The following is a 19,839-nucleotide window of genomic DNA, read 5'->3' as shown; positions in this document are numbered from 1 at the left end:
GGCCTCCCCAGCCATGTGGAACTGTGAATCAATTAAACCTCTTTCTTTTATAAAGTATCCAGTCTCAGGTATGTCATTATCAGCAGCGTGAAAGTGGACTAAAACAGCAGGTTAAAGCACATCGCTCCTCACTCCAATGGCTCCCTGCTGCATCCTTAAAACGACCTGCAGGGCTCTACTTGGCCTGGCTCCCACTGCCTCTTCCCTCTCATCTCTTCCCACTCTTTTTCATACTCAATCTGCTCCAGCCACATTAGTCTGTTCTCCAAATATATGAGGCATTTTCCTGACTTAGAGACTTCGTATTTACTGTTCCCTCTGCCTGGAATGTTATGTCTATAAATTACTGCATGGATCACTCTCTCACTTTATTCCGGTTTTGTTTAAATATTACCTCCTCAAAAAGGCTGTCCTTGACCATTATATCTAAAATACCAGCTCTGGGCACTCTCTATCTCCCAGACTTGCTTGATTCATTTTCGTAGCATTTAGCACTAAATGATATTAAATTACATAATCAGTTTTCCTGTTGGTTAATTTGTTTATTTTCTCCCTCCTCAACTAGAATGTAAGTTCCCTGAGAGCCAGGATTTGATGTTTTGTTATAGTTACTATAACCTCAATAACTAGTAGTCATTCCATAAATACTTGTTGAATGAATTACTGTTAGTATAAGTCTCTCTGTACTTTTTCTTCATAGCACTTAGCACAGTTTACAATTATAAATTTGTGCAAATATTTTATTCACATTGGCTTCATGAATAGACTATAAGCCCCATGAGGGCAGGAATCATGTCAGTTTTGCCCCCAGTGAAGACCTAAGTGTCTAGCACAGGGTGGGCTTAAAAGTATTCGTTGGCTAAAATGAGTGAGTCAGTGAATGAACGAATGAATGAAGGCATGAACAGAGAATGAATAACTAGTGCTCTCTAGAGCTACAACTGGAGCCTAACAATATTCCTTCCATGGTGCACAAGCTGGAATTTTTTTTATTTTTATTTTTTGCTATGTTGCCCAGGCTGGTCTTGAACTCCTGGGCTCGAGTGATCCTCCCACCCTGGCCTCCCAAAGTGCTGGGATTACAGATGCGAGCCACTGTACCCAGCCCTACACTGGTGTTTTAGAAACGGGATGAACATGCACAGAGGAGAAAAGAAAGTGAGATCTGGGCTCACGTTAGGACCTTACCTTTCTGCTTGATTAGAAAAGGTAGTACTGGATGCCAATCTAGGAAATAAAGTAAAGAGAGTCACACAAACATCTTAGGTTTCCATGATGAAATGCATTAATATTGTGGGAGGACCTGTTGTGTTTCCAGTTTAGATGGGGAGACATGTATAATGTTGCCAATTCCCTTGACAGACAGAGGGCCCACTCAGTTGTCAGTCTCTAGAGTTAAACCTGACCTAGTCCTTGAGACCTGCTACATCAAGTTAGACATTTTCACGGAAACACTTGCAGTTAAAGTTGGTTTTCTACAACATGGCGCCTGCAGCCAGGTCAAACAGTTATCACAACAACATGTGACCCAGTCCCTCTCCATATTAACTCAACTCAAAATTCATTTCTTTGTATATAACCTTGGAAACCTAACTATAAACAAACCATAAACAGTAAAAGCCTCCATAAGATAGTAAAATAGATATGAGGAATATCTGTCAGCTGTTGAGTTGAAATGAGGAGAAAGGAAATGTTACACTGAGAAGAGAGACGTATTGGTTAAGTAAACGATATGGAGCATGTAATTTCCAGAAAAGTATAATTATACGGTTCTGTATGTGTGGAAATATTCTATATGTTATCGTATAGAAAGAGAATGGACTACACTGATGGGTTTAGAAGAACATGTCTGGATCAGTAAGATACTGAAGAAACAGATAAGGAGAATGTTGCAAATTTATTTACTTGATTAGGACTACAAGTGTAAGAGTGAGCTGAGCCAGACCCCACTTAGAGAGGAATAGAGGGTCCAGCAACCACTAACACCAGACACCATTCCCAGTTGTGTTGTTTACAGACCCTCTCATGCTAATGTCACTACAACAAATAGATAAACATTGGCAAGTAAACTAAACAGTAATTAATGGTGCAGCAAATGAGATTTTAAAGGCTGTACCTACAGAAAGGGATCATTTAAGAGGGATCCAAGCAGACAGCAAAGTATGAGATCATATGGAAAAGCTTGGGTGATCCATGAAAGGGTTATGCTGAGCTTACAAACTCTTGGAATTGCTGGGAATGGTCCCTGTGGTCATAATTAGCACAAATAAACAACGTGTTTGTAAAACCACATGACCTCATCTGTTCTTTGTGATGATGTGAGACATGCCAGGAAGCCCTGAATTAGCTGACAGTTGAATCTGTTTTCTTGGTAGCTTTGGTGATTAGGCTTAGGTTGCTAAGAATTGTGGCAGCTTGCACTAAATGTACTCCCTGTCTCTTGCTAGTCTACTCAAAGGAGGTAGAGATTTAAATATATGTGTATGTAAATATGTAAAAATGTATCTGTTACTGGTTTTCCCTTGCTTTTCTTCAAAGCTCGTGTGTTTCCATCCTAACAGTTGGCAATGTTTGAACACATATTGTTCTCACTTATGTTAAAACAAACAAACAAAAAAACTGAAACAAAACCCTCTATGTAGCTATGACAACTTATATCATCTGTTTCAAAGAGATGATAGCAGATCGGAACAATAATTCTATCCGTTCTGAAACTAAGAAGTATTGACAGTAGAAATTGTGACCTGGTATTAATAAAAACTCTCAACTCCCCAAGTATTGCTGATAGCTGACACAGCATTTATTCTGCAATTACTATGACTAGGTCAAACTTAATGAAGTAATTCATCTTTTCTTATCTCTCCATATCCCCATACCCATCCCTTACTTGGCACATGAGCTATTTTGAAGTCTCGAGATGCAATGGTCACGCTTACCTTTATACAATCTCTGTCTATATGACTCCTAAGGACACTACCAAAAAAACTGGAGGGAGGGAGGATAAGGAAACCATACTCTTTTGGGGTTGAGGAATTTATAATGCTTTCCTGTTTGTCTTCAACTTGAAGTCAGCATTTTTTCATTTTTAAAAAAGGATTAAATTTTAGCTCCATTGAGATTCATTCTCTTTCCTTTCCTCAAATGCCAAGAATTTGCAGAATCCAGTTCTTGTCCTACCCCCTCCTTATAAACTTTCTTTAAGAAATGTTTTCTATGCTAATCTTCTCTAGCACTTAGCTCTCTCTCATTCCACTCATTACAGCATTTAATCACACCCTATCTTGTTTGGCTAGTCAATGAGTCCACAGTAACTGTCACAGCAACTAAGCCCAAAGCACCTGAGGACAAGAGCTCTGTCTAACACCTGCAGCCTAAAGCACCTGGCACTGTTAGCACAGATTGGAAACGTTAATAGGTTCATGTGGAGTTTAATTCAACCCTCTCTTATAAGTTGTGCATGCTAGGACTACAGTTTGTTATTGAATTTGAGCTTTCTTCATATCCATGAAATATATCCTTTATCTTCTAATGTCCTATCTAACAAATAGCATTTTCTTAGCATGAACATCCTCAAAGCAGCTAAGTGTAACCTCTCAGTCAGGATGAAAGCCCTGTTCCCCAAATGTGTGCATCCTTCTTTTATCTGAGTCAGAAATGTGAACCTGCTGTAATTACTGTGTGTCTCCTCACACGACAATGCCCCAAGTTTCATAGTTAAATGAGGTGTCCTTGAGATTACAAATGCCTAGAAAATCCATCTCAAAACAGGTAAAGAGAAATAATAATAACAGCTAATACTTATAAAGTGCTTACTATCAACTGCTGACAGTTGTGTGCATGGTTACACCCATTAGCTCATCTAGTGATAGGGGTAACAAACAGTGGGGTTTTCTTAGTGCAGTTGCCTCTAGCTTTGCTCTGACATTGTGACTCATGACCCTAGGCAGCTGGAGAATTCAGTCGAAAGATGGGTCTATTCAGTTTTCAAAACTAGTCTGAGTTGACCTCACAAATACCAGTATCTACAAGGTGGCTGAATATTTTACTTTTGAACTGGTAAGATTTTAGTTCAAGATAGAGATCGAATAAAGGACCTTCCTACCAAACAAAACAGAAGCTGACATTCACCTTCCCACAGACTGCATGATATCCAGCAGCAACGGGGCTGCCAGGTCTGGGCTTAAGTGGATGAATGTGGAGAGGACCACGATGGCCAGCCCGAGTGTCTCTTCATCATATTCTTCAAGAATAGCCCCACAGTCATGGCATCTGCAAAGAAAAGAGAGACACGCTTTCCATGAAAGAAAGATCCATGGTTTCAAGATATAATGTACTACACACATGGCTGTTTCTAGTAGGTCTTGGAAAAGTCTCCAAAAGGAGATCAGAAGCCCCGCTCTGGTCATCAGCAGGGGATTCCAGTGCCGCCATCACCGCAGATACAGAAACAGCACACATGACAGAGACCACGAAGGTGCCTCTGATGACTGAAAATGTTCTTTCAATTCCCCAGCATCGGCCTGCATGTGAGTGACTGCTCTCGCTTAGAATAAGTACCACCTGGGCCATCAGTTTGAAGCCTATGGATGAGGGATTTGATGCATTTGACATTATTGCTGAGGAAAGTCAGTAACTAGATTTGTTTTTCATTTGTTGAAGTTAAAAATGAAAAATGCTTAGGCATGGATGGAGGCCTTCAGAAAATGTTCTATTTGTGGGTAAGAGACAGGGTAATCAAGTCTACAGAACCATCTGGGAAGCCTGAGGAGACAATGGAGTCTCTTCACCACCATTCACTCAGATGAGTTTTATGAACTCACCAGGCCTGCCGAGTGTTGTATGTAAAAGCATAAACAATGGCACCCACTCTTAGGTAACTTCCAACTTATCATTCTTTGTCGTGTCCTAACGTAGGGTCCATTTCATTCAGCTCGACGAAAGCCAGCTGATAAAGTGAGTGGTTTTACAAAGGGAAGCAAAAGTCTACTGGGAATAGCAGGGAAACAAGAACTACAACCGCTATTGTGACCTTTCCTTCTGAAACCTTCCTAAATATAGGCCAAAGAAAAAGTATAAAAATGTCTTACAAATTGACATTTTAAAATATAGGATTCACATTTCTAAGTAAAAAAGAAAAGAAATGGAGTGCACAGAAAGGCAAGTAGGAAAGATTAAGACTTGGGGAGGAGGGTAATCCCAAAGGAAGAGCTGGGAGAGCCCTCCACGGGCAACTCAATGACCTGGCAGCTGCATGAGACAGGCACCGCCGCTTCTTCAGTCGTGGCTGTCAGCTCATTACAAATGAGTAATGGATGGCCAGCTACAGGGATACTCACACCAGCCCCTCCACCTTACCTTCCTCACCTTTTATCAGAAGCATACTGTGTTAGTCTGTTCTCGTGCTGCTAATAAAGATATACCCAAGACTGGGTAATTTATAAAGGAAAGAGGTTTAATTGACTCTCAGTTCCACATGGCTGGGACGCCTCACAATTACGGTGGAAGGCAAGGGGGAGCAAAGTCACATGTTACATGGTGGCAGGCAAGAGAGCTTGTGTAGGGGAACTCCCATTCATAAAACCATCAGATCTCGTGAGACTTATTCACTACCATGAGAACAGTATGGGGGAAACTGCCCCCATGATTCAACTATCTCCACCTGGCCCCATCCTTGACACGTGGGGATTATTACAATTCAAGGTGAGTTTTGGGTGAGAACACAGCCAAATCATATCATCTACCTAATTTATCAATCAGGTCACTTTTACCAAGAAGGCTTCCTGGTCCAAGGGGATTTCTCTAAACTTGAAATCTTACAAGTTTTTTTCTTTTTAGACAGTCACTCTATCACCCAGGTAGGAGTACAGTGGCACCATCACAGCTCACCACAGCCTCAACCTCCCAGGCTCAAGTGATCCTCCCACCTCAGCCTCCATAGCAGCTGGGACTATAGGCATACACCACCATACCTGGCTAATTTTAGTATTTTTAGTAGAAACAGTGTTTTGCCATGTTGCTCAGGCTAGTCTCAAATTCCTGGGCTCAAGCAATCCACCCGCTTTGGTTATTCTTTATCATACTCACTGAACAAGCATCTGTGTGTCAGGCAATATACTGGAAGAACAAATTATGACTTAAAAGTAAAGCATGCTTCTTCTGAAACTTTCTCACCACTGTGGTGACCAAACTCAAATTCTGTAAACATGGTGAAGAAAATAGCTGTGCGAGCTTACTTGTCCGTCATCACCGTCGGCTGCTCGTCAGTGAATTCTTCGGGTGCAGGCACAAACATACTGACTATGCTTGGTGCTGACAGCAGGCTGGATTTGGTGGCACCTGGGTAAGCAGCAAAGGGACAACCAGTGAATACAGATGAGCTTCAAGTGGCCAAGAAAGGCCTGGTTCTCCTCTTAGAAACCCTCCAAAGATCACATTCCCAGGAATGCAACTTGGACATCCCAATTGTACTGCAGAAAGCCCTCAATCATGAAATGAAGTCAAGAAAGATTGTGATTTGTTTCTACTTGGTTGAAGTGAAGAGCTAGACTTCTCTCTCTTTGCTTCTTGACTTTGAAAGAAATCAGAAAGAGCTCAGGTGTGCCAGCAGGGTCCAAAGACAAAGATGAAAGACAAAGGGGGAAATCTATTCAAGGGTGCCCTTAAAAGAGCTACAATTCTTATTTGTAGGCATAAATGCAAACTGCCCATATGATACTGCATTTCTAAAATCACAAATGCATATCAACATTACAGTTTTGCTAATATGGGAAAGTGGTAAGATCCCAGAACTCCATGCACTTAAGCAATGGAAGATCTTTGAGCTAAGAAATATCAGTGTGTTTGTTTGTTTGTTTGTGACAAGGTCTTGCTCTGTCACCCAGGTTGGAGTGCAGTGGCGTGAGCATGGCTCACCGCAGCCTCAACCTCCCAGGCTGAAGCAATCCTCCCACCTCAGCCACTCAAGTGGCGGGGGCTACAGGCACACGCCACCATGCCTGGCTAATTTTTAAGCTTTTTGTAAAGAAAAGGTCTCACTATGTTGCCCAGGCTGGTCTCAAGATCCTAGGCTCGAGGGATTCTCCCATCTCAGCCTCCCAAAGAGCTAGGATTATAGCTGTGAGCCACTGTGCCTCTACTCTCATTTTTCAAACTGAAGTATTTATGAATGTAATATCAAGTTTTTTTGAAGGAACCATCCAGTGACTCATTCCACGTCAGCCAATCAATACCACAGTGTTTAAAACTTTGGGGTTTGATGGCTTCAAAGAAATCTGAGGCAAGAATCTTAGCAACATGCTCCAGGGATGAGTAAATCAGTCTGGAGAGTCAGGAAGCTTTCCTCCATTAAGGAAGCTATTAGTGCAAGATAGAGTCTCAGATGAAAATGAGGCCCCCAAGAAGAATCTCAAAGTGATCATTCAGAATAATGCCATGTTCTACAAAGTAATAACTAAAACTCTAAGTTCTTCAAACAGGAAAGAAGGCAGAAAAATCCAACAGTCATTAAATAATCTTTCTCATCAAGGAATTAGTATCTTGGCGTTGGGAGGAAAAAAAAAATCTGGTATGACCTTTCCTCAAATAGGAGAAAGAAAATGATTCAGACAATGAGTTTCTAAAGGAATCAAAATATTCATAAAGCTAGCCAAGTGGGCAATGTGTTTCGATCTGAATTTTAGGAAGAAAAAATGGTGCTGAGCCTTTGAAAAGTCAAGATGCTTCTATACTACAGACTCCTTTGTCTGATCAAAGATTACACAAATATGAGAAGCAGAACATTTACAAATCCAAACTGCAAAGGAAAGTATCTGAAAATATCTTTATGTCACTTCCCAAGCTCCCAAATGGGAATCCAAATTCTACTACTATATCTATCAGCTATTTCCAAGATAACATCCTTCCCTAAGTATACATAAGTGTATCATTCACAAAGATCTTCAATTGTTTCGTAAGTATGTTACTTTGAGTGGAAGCAACAGTATTACAAGCATAAATGTACACTGATTAATAACAGCAAAGGCAAGAAATAATCCAAGATAAATGAAGACACAATTGATTATTAAATAGCACGGTAAACAGCATGAAGTTGCTTCAAGAAACCAAGACACAGAAAATTTAAATTCAATACCCCGCATTTCTTGAACATTGACAGACCACATCAACCAGATGTCAAAATGCTTGTCTAGAAGTGGAAAAATTCAGCCCATACAATGTATGATGATAAGTACATAGACTTACTAGAAACTTAAGAAATTGATTTTTTAATTAAAAATCCTCTGAGTCAAGCCTTTCAGAAGATTATTGCCAATTACTGTTATATAGTAATCACAATTAAAGTCAAGAAAAGGGAGGGACTTGAGGTCATTCTGGCAGTTTCAAACTAATTATTTGCCTAATACAAATGCCAAGAAAGAGGTGTTTTTGACAATAGCATTGTGAAGTTGTTTTTCCATGTGACGGAATGTATGATGCAATATTTATGGCTGTCATCTATAAAAGCAGACACGTTCAGTTATTGGACACTGACCCCCATAGGGCAACACTGGCTGAATCAATGGATTCCTAAATATTGCTACTGAAGTAGGAACACAGAGTAACGTACTAGGAGGAGGTGGGAAATGCAAAAAGGAAGCCACAGACCTCAGCCACCTTTGTTATACTTCAGTCACAATAAGTCTGCAATGTTAAAGGCAGTTCCTATCATCTCCAAGTTGCTGCCAACATTTCTGATGCCTCCACTACTGGCTCCCCATCTGAATAGCTGAAGTGCACTCTACACTGAGCTAGCAGCAGAAACAGAAGGCTCTCAGAAACTTGAACGAAGAGGGGCCCACCTCCAGAGCCCAACTTTGAAGCTGAAGATTTTGACAAAAAGTCCCTTTGCGAGTCTTGGATACAGAAGAAATTATGAAGGTGTCTGTCTCAAAGCAGGCATGCATGGATCAATCCCCCAGCTGCACTGATGGGCTCTTCAGTTTACCATGAAAGAGAATGACTTTCCATCTTAGTGTTCTCATCACCTCATTCTACTTTTGCTGCTACTGAGTCACCAGATCATGAACAAGCACCAAAGATTTGTTCAACCACCCTTGCTTCTACTCATCAAAGCTTTTCCTAGCCTCATAGATGAGAAGAATCTCACCTCATCCAATACAGGGACTACAACTGCTATTCATTGCCAAAGAAATATGAGCCAAAGCTGGAGATCAGTATCTCCTAATTCCTTAGGAAAATTAGAAGAGTGACATGGTCTAGAAAAATAGGTCTACTTGATTTAAAAGCCTAGTTGTGAGATGGGATCATAGTTCTTTCTGGGTATTCTGTTTTTCTGCCAATGATAGGCAAATCTGCCTTCTCAATTAAAAAAGAACAAAGGTAACAATTAACTACTTTGGTAGTTAAAATTCATGGGATTAATTTTGAAAATGAATATTCTGACCTTAGCACAGACTGGCCTTCAGCTTGATTCCGTGAGCAGCATCAAGTCAAGTGAATCTTTTCAATATATACTTCAGAGAGCTGGAAAGAAACTATTAGCCTATGACCTCAATATTCTAGAAAAAATACAGATTAGCTGGACCATGCTCAGAAGAGTAGATATGGCATGATATGGAAAACTGGTATGTCTGAGAAGGAATGCTGAAGGACCTAGGAATGTCTGGTCCAGAAAAGACTGAGGGAATAAGCAATGCCCAAAAATAATAGAAGAGGCCAGGCCTGGTGGCTCATGCCTATAATCCCTGCACTTTGGGAGGCTGAGGTGGGTGGATCACCTGAGGTCAGGAGTTTGTGACTAGCCTGGCCAACAGGGTGAAACCTCATCTCTACTAAAAATACAAGAATTAGCTGGGTGTGGTGGTGCATGCCTGTAATCCCAGCTACTCAGGAGGCTGGGGCAGGAGAATGACTTGAACCCAGGAGACAGAGGAGGTTGCAGTGAGCCAAGATTGCACCACTGCACTCCAGCCTGGGTGACAGAGCAAGACCCTGTCTCGAAATATATATATAAATGAAAGAGACTAGACTTGTTTTGTGTGCAAGGGTTAGAAAGTCACTATAAGGAAGAACCGTTGGCCATGTTCAAAGATGAGATGTCACGCACTCTCAGCCACCGGGGGTGTTTGGGCAAAGGTCATCCCCACTCCATGGAGCTGCTAAGAAAAAGGCTGTACCTGCTGGGTGACCAAATGATGGACATGTCCAGTCTCCTTCAGCTCTTATAGTCAGAGACTCTGTGACTCAACTAACCTCTCATCCTCAATGGTTGTCCCTCCAGGTCAGGATTTAGGCACGTTGGCACATTACACTGGCGTTTCCCAGGCTGTATCTGTTCTGTGGATAAATAGAGGGTTTCAGTCTTTGATGTGGTCATCTTAGCACCATTTAGAACATGAAGAATTTAACCAATCATCTCTTGGGGCCATTTGTTTGGTCACTGTTACTATGTATGATTAACATTTTCAGAACACATCCTAGATTTTAGGGTAGGGTTATTTGGGGCTTCACTACAAACCTGCCATTCAGTTCTATGAAATGCAACTAAAAGCCGGACAGCATCTAAAACTATCTCAGAAAGTCCAGACAAGCGCCCCATCCTGCCCCCCCAAAAAAGTTCAAATCTCATATCTCCAGATAGGAAATGAAAGGCTAATATCACAGCCATGACAGAAATGTTTTATGCAAATCAGTAAGTACATAAGTGTCATTTGGGACAATGGCCAGAAAGGTCATACTGAAAACATGTGGAACTGGTAGAAGGAAATGACAGGCATTGGGCTAAGGGATGGGGAACAGGAATAAGGGGGAGGGGGCAAAAATGGAGGCATGGTGCTTCAAAAATGTTTGTTCACATGAAAGATGAGGCAAAGCTGTAAGTCATGGCGCCATGCATGGATGGAGAAGAGGCGGGTCTCATATGCATGGGTGGAGAAGAAGCAGCTCTCAGGGCAGAGTTGGTGGTGCTGAGGTTGACTGGTCAGATCCATGTTTTAGGTTGCCTTTCTTAGTGTGCCCACATGGCCACATTTGTTCTTGTGGAGACCAGCAAGTCACTGAATCTACACGTGTAGTTTAAAGTGACATGCCACCTAACACTGTACTACACAGTCACAGACTCTCCCCTGGGCTCGGATGTGAGGAGGACTTTTTCTGGCACTAATCAAAACAAGAATATTGAGATGACACTCATAGGACTTGGTGACTCGAGAACCAGTTTGGAGGATAGAAAACAGGGCCAGGAAAACTCAGGGGAAAGAAATTCAGACAGCATATAAATGGGAAATCCTAAATGAGAAACCAGAGTGACATGAACAAGGTTGAAATTTGGTTGAAAAGTGAAAAATTCCGTTAAATGGGTTATTTGGCATCATGTAGATTTTCTTAGATTAAAATTTGGACTGAAAATTGAGATCGGTTTGCCTTTTATAACTACTGTGTCCACCAAACTAGGCTGTCATTGTAGTTGGAGTCTAAACAGGTTGGTTAGCTTAGGCTGAGCTACCTGCTGCAGAAAACAGTAGCAAGGTAAAATCATCTTCAGAGCCCTCACATCAGCATGTAATTATTGGAAACCTAATCAAACAAAAGCTGCCATTCTCAGTTCCTTACATAGTTTCATCTCCATAAAGAAGAAAGCACAGTCCTCTTTGGTGTAGGCAGAAAGACTTCATTCAAACCCAGTGAACTCCTGAGGATGGCTGTCCAGTCTTTCTCCTTCTCTCCCCTGCCTGTTGGCTCTTGGCCATTCACTGCTCACTACAACATATCACTAAAATGAAGAGAAAACACTAAACCTTTAAAATGTTAAGAACCCTTATAAAGTCCAGGAGAGTTGAAACTATCTGTTAAATGTGAGATTGGTTATGCTGTGTAGGATTTAGTTATCTAGACTAGAGCTCTCTCTCTCTCTCTCTCTCTCTCAGAATAATGAGGGCAAGTAAAATTATGTATATAAATACTATGGCTTTGAAGAAAATGAAAGTATCTCAATATTTTGCTTTTGTGGGTATTATAATTCATAGTCATCAGGAAGAATATTAAAATAATCTCATATCACGGCAGCCAGAAAGTATGAACCATGATACCAAAAGAGTCCGATCCAAGGGTAGGCCCCAGAGCATATTACCATAATAAGCCCTTACATTTTAGTGGCGCATGCATGTTGCAAGGTGTTTTCACATATGTAATCTTGTAACTCAAATGACCCATTTAATTATAGGAAAAAATAAAAAACAGAAAATGCGGGCACTTAAGAGGATTGCGACTGTACTACTAGCTTGATAAGGTAGTACATGTACAAAACGTGGTAACAAAGTTTAGAAAATACAGAGTGATCATGTTTAGAATAGACATGTCATGGCAGTCAATTCTTACTTTAAAATTGAGGTTAGATGCAGTTCCATCTTATGAGCATGGGGGTGTGCGGCTGCAACCTGGTGACCCTGCTGGCTAAAACACAGAACTCATATTCCCAAACCTACTGGCAGATCATGATGTCACTAAGCTGACAATTGTCATCGCTATTGTCATTACTATAAATATTCCCTTATTTAGGGGGTACTTTGTAGTTTATACAACAGAGAATATTGATAATCTGCTGTGTGTTTTCTTTTTTATTTGCATCATGAAACCATAGTTCCATTCCCTCCTCCCCAGATCAATAACTAATATGTGGAATCTGGGTCTTAGAGAGAACAAGAGTTGGGCCAGCCTCAACGGAAGAGTGTGTCACTCTAGAACACTTGGGAAGTTTAAATAGACTTACTAATTACCTTAGGTGGTTTTGAAAAAATTATCTGAACCAAAGAACATGAGAGAAAATCTATTCTTTAACAAGGGAGCAGAGTGGACACAGAGAAAGTAGCATTCGCTAATCCGAGAGGTAGAACGAGAAGAAAAAGCTTGACCCACCAGTGTCCCAGTTGCTGATGTTATGGGGGGCGCTAGACTGATGCTCCAGCTGCCGCTTCATTAACTGGCTCATTGTCAGAACTCCCAGGGATCCCCTTTTCATCTGCCTATACTGAGCTAGATGGAGGAAATTAGGAGACGATTATAATAATAAATTTCCACAGCAAACAAAGGCTCCACACATCCATATAGAATTTTAATTGACCCTTCATTCGTTATTCATAATTTTTGGTAAATTGTATGCTTCCGTTCAAATGAAAAACTAAGGCACTCTGCTGTTCCGGACACCTTTCTTCACACAGTGAAGATGGTAACACTGCCCATTAGCACTGATTTGTCGCCTGTAAATATTTATCTCAGTTACAACTGAATGAAATATGATTATCTTCATCCACTTTTTAAATTATATACTCTGCCATGTTCTAAAAAGGATTTAAGACAAATAACAAATTTAAACATATGGCTTAACTTTCTTTAAAGGAGCTTGTACATATATTATTTCCATCTTCCTCACAGCCCTATGAGGTCCTTGTGTATGTGTGCGTGTGTGCATGATGTGTGTGTGTGCATGTATATTTTAGGGTAGGATGACACATATCAACCCCAATTTTTAGAGAGAGAAATTGAAGCAAATGAAATTATATGACTTGGAACCAGTCAGCAACTGAGGTGGTCCTAAAACCAAAACATATCAACTCCAAAGTCAATGTTGTTTTCAATTTCCATGTGAGCCTCTGCCTACTGTTTGAAAAATGTGAATCAAACAACATTCCATGAGTATATTCTAGTACACATCTTTGTTTTTAAAAAGTGGTAACATTTTTATCCTGTAAGTTAAGCATTGAAACATATCCCATTAGTGAAATGTCAAGTTATTAGCATTGCCAAACCAGAAAACAATGAAAAACACTTTTGCCAGTAGATTGCTGAGTTGGAAAGCAGCCGCCTCTGGTCCTATTCCCAGCAGTCCCGCCAATCCCTACCAACCAGCCCAGTGAGAGAGGCAGAGCATCATGGATGCAACTTTTCTACATGACCCCAAATACCTTGTATATCTGACAACTTGTGGTTATCCTCTGTGCTATAAGAACAATTTCAGAAACTGAAGCTATCAACTACTCACCCTAGAAAGGGATGGTAGAGACCGGGATGACTGCATGGCCCCTGGAAACTCTTCAATGTTATACACAGGTTTCACAATCATGGCACCAAGGTGGCAACTTGGTGTGATGTGAAATCAATTATAACATTATTTTTAATGTAACTAGCATGCTGTTTGATTAATGGTGGTCACAACATGTTTAGCTACAAAATAACCAGCTGATAAACTGATCAAAAGGGAAGGATGTAATGGGAATTCTTGTGTCTTAAAGTCAGTATTAACCGAATTCACGGAAATGACCATTCAACCTAATACTAAACATCTCTGGTTTTTGTCGCTGATTGGTAAAACTTACAATGTTATGACTCACTTGAAAAGCACAGCTTTAAGTAAAATTCAAAAGCAGAATTCTTTTCAAAGATGTAACAAATTTAAAAATTAGCAGCATCTAGTAAGACTCAAAGAAAAATTTAAAACCTCTAATGATTGAATAATTTCTTCAATTCTCAGGTGTTTTTAAAGACAGCAGAATTCCCTGAGAATAAAATCCCTTAATGTTTAGCTCAGTGTATAAGGTACCAAGCATGATGCCTCCAAGAACACACCACCAAGAGCTATAGAATGCATGCTTTTAATGGCAAGGAGGAGAAAAGGTGGAAATCTAATGAAGTGCTAAGCTAAATCCAAAGTCTAGATCAATGATGACTTTGGGATCATGAAATATTTGTAAATTCATTTTATGGTATATTTAACTAGCATTTGAGTCCTACTGAGCTAATAATCCTATTTCAAATTATACACTAATTCACTATCTTATTCCTTCTGTTTTGTTTGTTTGTTTGTTTTTGAGACAGGGTGCACAGGCTGGAGTGGAGTGGCACGATCACAGCTCACTGCAGCCTCCATCTCCCATGCTCGAGCGATCCTCCCACTTTATCCTCCCCAGTAGCTGGGTCTACAGGTGTGCGCCACCACGACTGGCTAATTTTTAATTTTTTTTTAGAGACCAGGGCCTCACTATGTTACCTAGGCTGGTCTCAAATTCCTGGGCTCAAGTGATCCTCCTGCCTCAGCTTCCCAAGTGCTGGGATTACAGGCGTGAGCCACTGCACCCAGCCCACTATCTTTTATTAAAGATAACTCATACAAATTAGGAGAAGATACACTTTCGTGATTTTAGTATGTGGACATAAAATTAGCATTTTATCATGTGATCAAACAGATTTTTGTAATAGAAGAAGAATAATTAGATTCAGAACTGGCCATTCTTCTTTGCTACCAAAAGGGCAAATAACTGCCATTTGGAAACTATTTCTTAGAATTTCCATAATACTTATTATGACTGAATTTGAATTATTTAAAAGAAGTGTGGTATACTAAAAATGAACATGGGTTCATAAGTCTAAAGGGCCTAGCATCAATTCCTGACTCTATCACTTAATAGGTATTTGACTTTAGGCAAGTCATTTAGCTTCTCTGGACCTCAATTACCTAATCTCTAAAATGGGGGGGCCAACAACATCTATCATGCATGTGCTGATGCCAGAACTGGATCAGATAACAATGTGTGTGAGCCACTTGGCACAGTGCCTAGCACATGATAGATGTTAAGTAGATAGTAGCTATAATTACTATTATGACTGCAAACTCCTGGAGAACAAGTGGGGTTTTATTTATTCACTTTTGACCTCCAGTGCCAAGCACAGTGTCTGGCATTCAGCAGACACTTAATAAATAGTTGCTGAATGAATGAATGCATGAATGAATGAACAATGAAGATGATGATGTTCCAAACTACCAGTCCAATATTTAAGATCTTTATCTGTTTTTTTCAGGATCATCAAAAGATGGTCAAATGAAAATTATTAAATAGCTTTTCAGGCAATGTCCACATGGAACACAACATTTATCAGCACATATGACAAAGGTTTATAGAAGTTGCACCTCTGTTCGTATCTCTGATTCTTGGTAAGAATGTTTCATGCTAAGGTCTCATAATTAACCCCACTGAGACAGATAGACACCCTTACAGAACTTTCAGTGGAACTCAAGCTCTCATGGACAAAATCTAGGACCCAGTGACAGAAGCCAGTTTCAAAATACTTGCCTTCTACAGGTCCTGTAAAATGTCATGCCATTTCTACTCTCCAATCCAAAAGAGCTAAATTCAGTCATGACTTTGGGAATATGATATATCACACATTTATTTTACTTATTATAACCTAGATCACAATGAGGGAGGCGACTCAAATTAAATAAGTGTTCCATGTAAAATTCTGCCATAGACAATGCTTTTCATGTGCCTCAGAACCAGTTTTATGTTCAGGTTATACAATTTTTATTTTATTGAATAATGGAATTCAGTGATCATTCCTTAACAAATTAGGGTATTTGGCCAGTCAGCAACCATAGTGATTTATCAAACACTAGCGATATGGATGAAAGTGGGCCATCCTACACCTCAGGGTCTCTGAGAACATACAACATACTGTCACCAAGGAAGCTGATGCACCATTAAAATATATATACAATACCAAGATTGGAAAAATTGAAAACAAGGCAGCAGACAGTGTTCCAAAATAAAAGTACAGCTGAAATAATCAGCAGAGGAAATCTTACTTGATATTGAGGAATGGCTACTTGTTTCCGGCGCACCTGCTTCTAACGTAGGGGCAGATGAAGATTCTCGTGGCATTTCCAAAGTTGAAAGTCCTTTAGTAGAAGGATCTACAAACAGAAATATTATTTAAAACTCAGTACACTGATTAAAGGTAAGTTCAAGAACCTTTTCTATATATTTTCCCTTTTGCCTACTACAACCATTCAAATCTTTATACATTTTCCAGGCCTAATAATTACTTTCATGGAATTACATACACACTGATTACAATGTTCCAGGGAGAGCTGATTCTGTGTGACATTCTGCACCTATGGATCTGCCTTGTGGAGATTAATGACAGCAAAATTACAGAGCTAAAGTTCAGCTGCTCACAATGCATATCCCCAAACAAATTCCTTAACTTTTCTGTACTGAATTTCTTTTCATCTACGACCTAAATATGCTTACTAGTTCATCCCTATCTCCTGTCTAGCTACTCCACCTTTATCTGACAATTTCCTACTCATCATTTGCATCTCAATTTATATAGAAAAATTCCTCCTTTAGGGAGGCTTCCACGACTTCTCTCCACAAAAACATACAAACAAAAATGCTGGGTCAGGTGCGCTTTTGATGTAATCACAGAGCACCTTGTCTTTAACCTTCTCCAGACTTACCACACTATAATCTAATTGTCTGTTTCCTTGCCCATAACCTTCGCTAACCCTTAAGTGATTTAGGAGCATGGACTGTACTCAACCCAAAATAAATATGCATGGTTAATTCAGATTTTGTATTTTATGCATTGAGCAAGAAACAGACTGTCATTGGTTCTCCTATTTGACAAATGTTGAATTTAAAGTGAAATTTTTCTGCATATAATATTGTCTTATTCACCTATCAGTAATGGGAAACACTCTGTCCCACATTATTCTAGTTAATCATAAATTATTTTTCAAAACCTGCTGAAAAGTTGACTGGCTTCTTTCCAAACCTTCTTGCCATCTTAGGCAGCACCATGCAGTGAATATACTGAGCATCTTGCTAGCCTGGAGTTACCACCATGGGCTTCCATGACTACGCTGTACTGGAATTCAGGGATGTCAATCCCAAACGGCTTCAAGTTCTTAAGCTTAATAGTGTTTCTGTCTCATCCTTGTCATGGTGCCAGTTGTTTTTTCTTGCCAGAGAGCAAACCTCATACATTCATACAAACATACAATGTAAGGAAACAAATACCATTCTATTATTGGATGATCATTAAACTTGCTAAACTATAGAACAGATCCTAGGTGAGGGTCTGGGAGAAAAGCTTCTGAGCACTGACTTCAACGCATCTATTTTTGATTCTCAGAGGTCTTTCTGAGTAGGTCTGGTCGCCAAATTAATAACCTCTTGATAACAAAAAAAGCATAATTCTTGTAAAGTTTCCCAAACCCTCTTAATAAAGCATAAAATAACGACTAATGTTAAATTACTTTAGCCATTAAGATAGTAAAGATCGGGTATGACTTTTCTCTTAGGTATCCTCCCCAAACCACTAATCAAAAACATGCATGACTGTTTCTCTCACCCTTACTGGCCTGCATTCTATACAGGCTACAACTGACGCCTAATAATCTCACCAATAATGCTAGTGAAAAGCTTAAAGCTAATTTTCAAGGACTCTCTGAAAGATTATTAAGACTTTTAGAGTTTTGGCATGCCTATTTGTGTGTGTGTATATGTGTGTGTGTAAGATGGAGTCTTGCTCTATTGCCCAGTCTGGAGTGCAGTGGCATGAACTCAGCTCACTGCAACCTCCGCCTCCTAGGTTCAAGTGATTTTCCTGCCTCAGCCTTCTTAGTAGCTGGGATGATAGGCACCCACCACCATGCCCAGCTAATTTTTGTATTTTTAGTAGAGACAGGGTTTCACCATGTTGACCAAACTGGTCTCGAACTCCTGACCTCAGGTGATCCACCCACCTTGGCCTCCCAAAGTCCTCGGATTACAGGCATGAGCCACCATGCCTGGCCTTGGCATGCCTATTAAAATCCTTGGTGTATCTTTAATTTTAAAGAAACGTCTTACTATAACAAGGTCAGTAATAATCATTAGTGTACTAAGATTCTGTCAGCGAGGCAATCTTTCCTCAGCCCTCCATCATTTTATGAAACTTTTACTTGTATAAATTTAAGATAAATATCTGAATAGAGCTATCCACTCGGCTTAAAATATTTGTATTCAATTTTTTATAGTGATGGGCAGAAAATGTCAGGCTATCCTTTCATTCCTTCATCAGACATTTGCCAGCTCTCTTTTAGTCACTTGCAATACAATCAGTGAACAAACCAAACAAAATATTTGCCTTCAGGAGCTTTTATTTTGGTGGGGAGAGACAGATAATAATTAATATGCATAAAAGTGAATAAATTGTTGTATGTTGGAAGATCAATTCCCTGTAGGAGAGAAACAGAGAAGAGAAAGAGAGACATCAAGATGCCAGGTAAGGACTGGAGTGTGGGGCATAGCCCAGGGCAGGCCTCACAGAGAACCTCGTGTTGGGTCAAAGAATTAAAAGAATGGAGAGAATGAGCCAGACAGATATCTGGCAGTTCCAGGTTGAGGGAGCAATCAGTGGAAAGGCCCAAAGGTAAGGAATACAGACCTCACAAGCGGTCACTGTGACTAAGTAGCATTGTGGTGAGAATAGTGCGAATGCAGTTGAGAGCCAGTGAGGACTAGGACCACGTAGGGCTTTGCAGGAATTTAAAGAACTTGAGCTTTTGCTGTGAACGAAATAGGGAGTCACTGGAAGGCTTCAAACAGGAGAATGATGTAATCTCCTACTTTAAAGGATCACTCAGGCTGTTGTGTTGAGAGAGCATGAAGGTAATAGGAGTATAAAGTGGGAGACCAGTCAGGAGGGTGTAGCAGTTCATCAAGGTCAGAGACGTCAGTGGCTCAGGCCAGGGTAGAAACAGTGGAAGTAAGAAGAAGGTGCCATATTCTGGATGTGTTTTGAAGTTAGATTAAGGTTGCCGGATTAAATAGAGGATGCTCAGTTAGATGTTAATTTCAGAAAAACAACAGGTAATATTTTAGTATGAGTAAAAAAAAAAGTCCCATGCAATATTTGAGAGATGTGGCCCCAATTCTTCATATCTCCCTGAATCCATCCTTTCACCATGTGACTTTAAAGGTCCACCACTAAAGAGGAAGAGCATACTTCCCCTCTTGACTTTGG

The 19,839-nt window shown here is 40.1% G+C and overlaps 1 protein-coding gene across 16 annotated transcripts in view; it reads right to left on the bottom strand.

The window, feature by feature from the left end:
* Positions 1 to 19,839, bottom strand: part of UNC79 (unc-79 homolog, NALCN channel complex subunit) — a 277,231-nt gene that overhangs the window by 61,611 nt on the left and 195,781 nt on the right. For 15 of the 16 annotated variants that reach the window (XM_073998138.1, XM_015454151.4, XM_045396908.3 and 12 more), the window contains 6 exons: positions 16,631 to 16,738; positions 12,910 to 13,026; positions 10,249 to 10,332; positions 6,234 to 6,336; positions 4,129 to 4,269; positions 1,189 to 1,227 (listed from right to left, as the gene is read on the bottom strand). In XM_073998138.1, coding sequence (XP_073854239.1) covers positions 1,189 to 1,227; positions 4,129 to 4,269; positions 6,234 to 6,336; positions 10,249 to 10,332; positions 12,910 to 13,026; positions 16,631 to 16,738 — 592 coding nt within the window. The remainder of the gene's footprint in view (positions 1 to 1,188; positions 1,228 to 4,128; positions 4,270 to 6,233; positions 6,337 to 10,248; positions 10,333 to 12,909; positions 13,027 to 16,630; positions 16,739 to 19,839) is intronic. The other variant, XM_065549284.2, reaches the window with a different exon arrangement.

Source organism: Macaca fascicularis, chromosome 7 (genome assembly GCF_037993035.2).
Source record: "Macaca fascicularis isolate 582-1 chromosome 7, T2T-MFA8v1.1".
Lineage (NCBI taxonomy): Eukaryota > Metazoa > Chordata > Mammalia > Primates > Cercopithecidae > Macaca > Macaca fascicularis.
The sequence above is the reverse complement of the archived record's forward strand: the minus strand, read 5'-3'. Positions and strand labels throughout refer to the sequence as shown.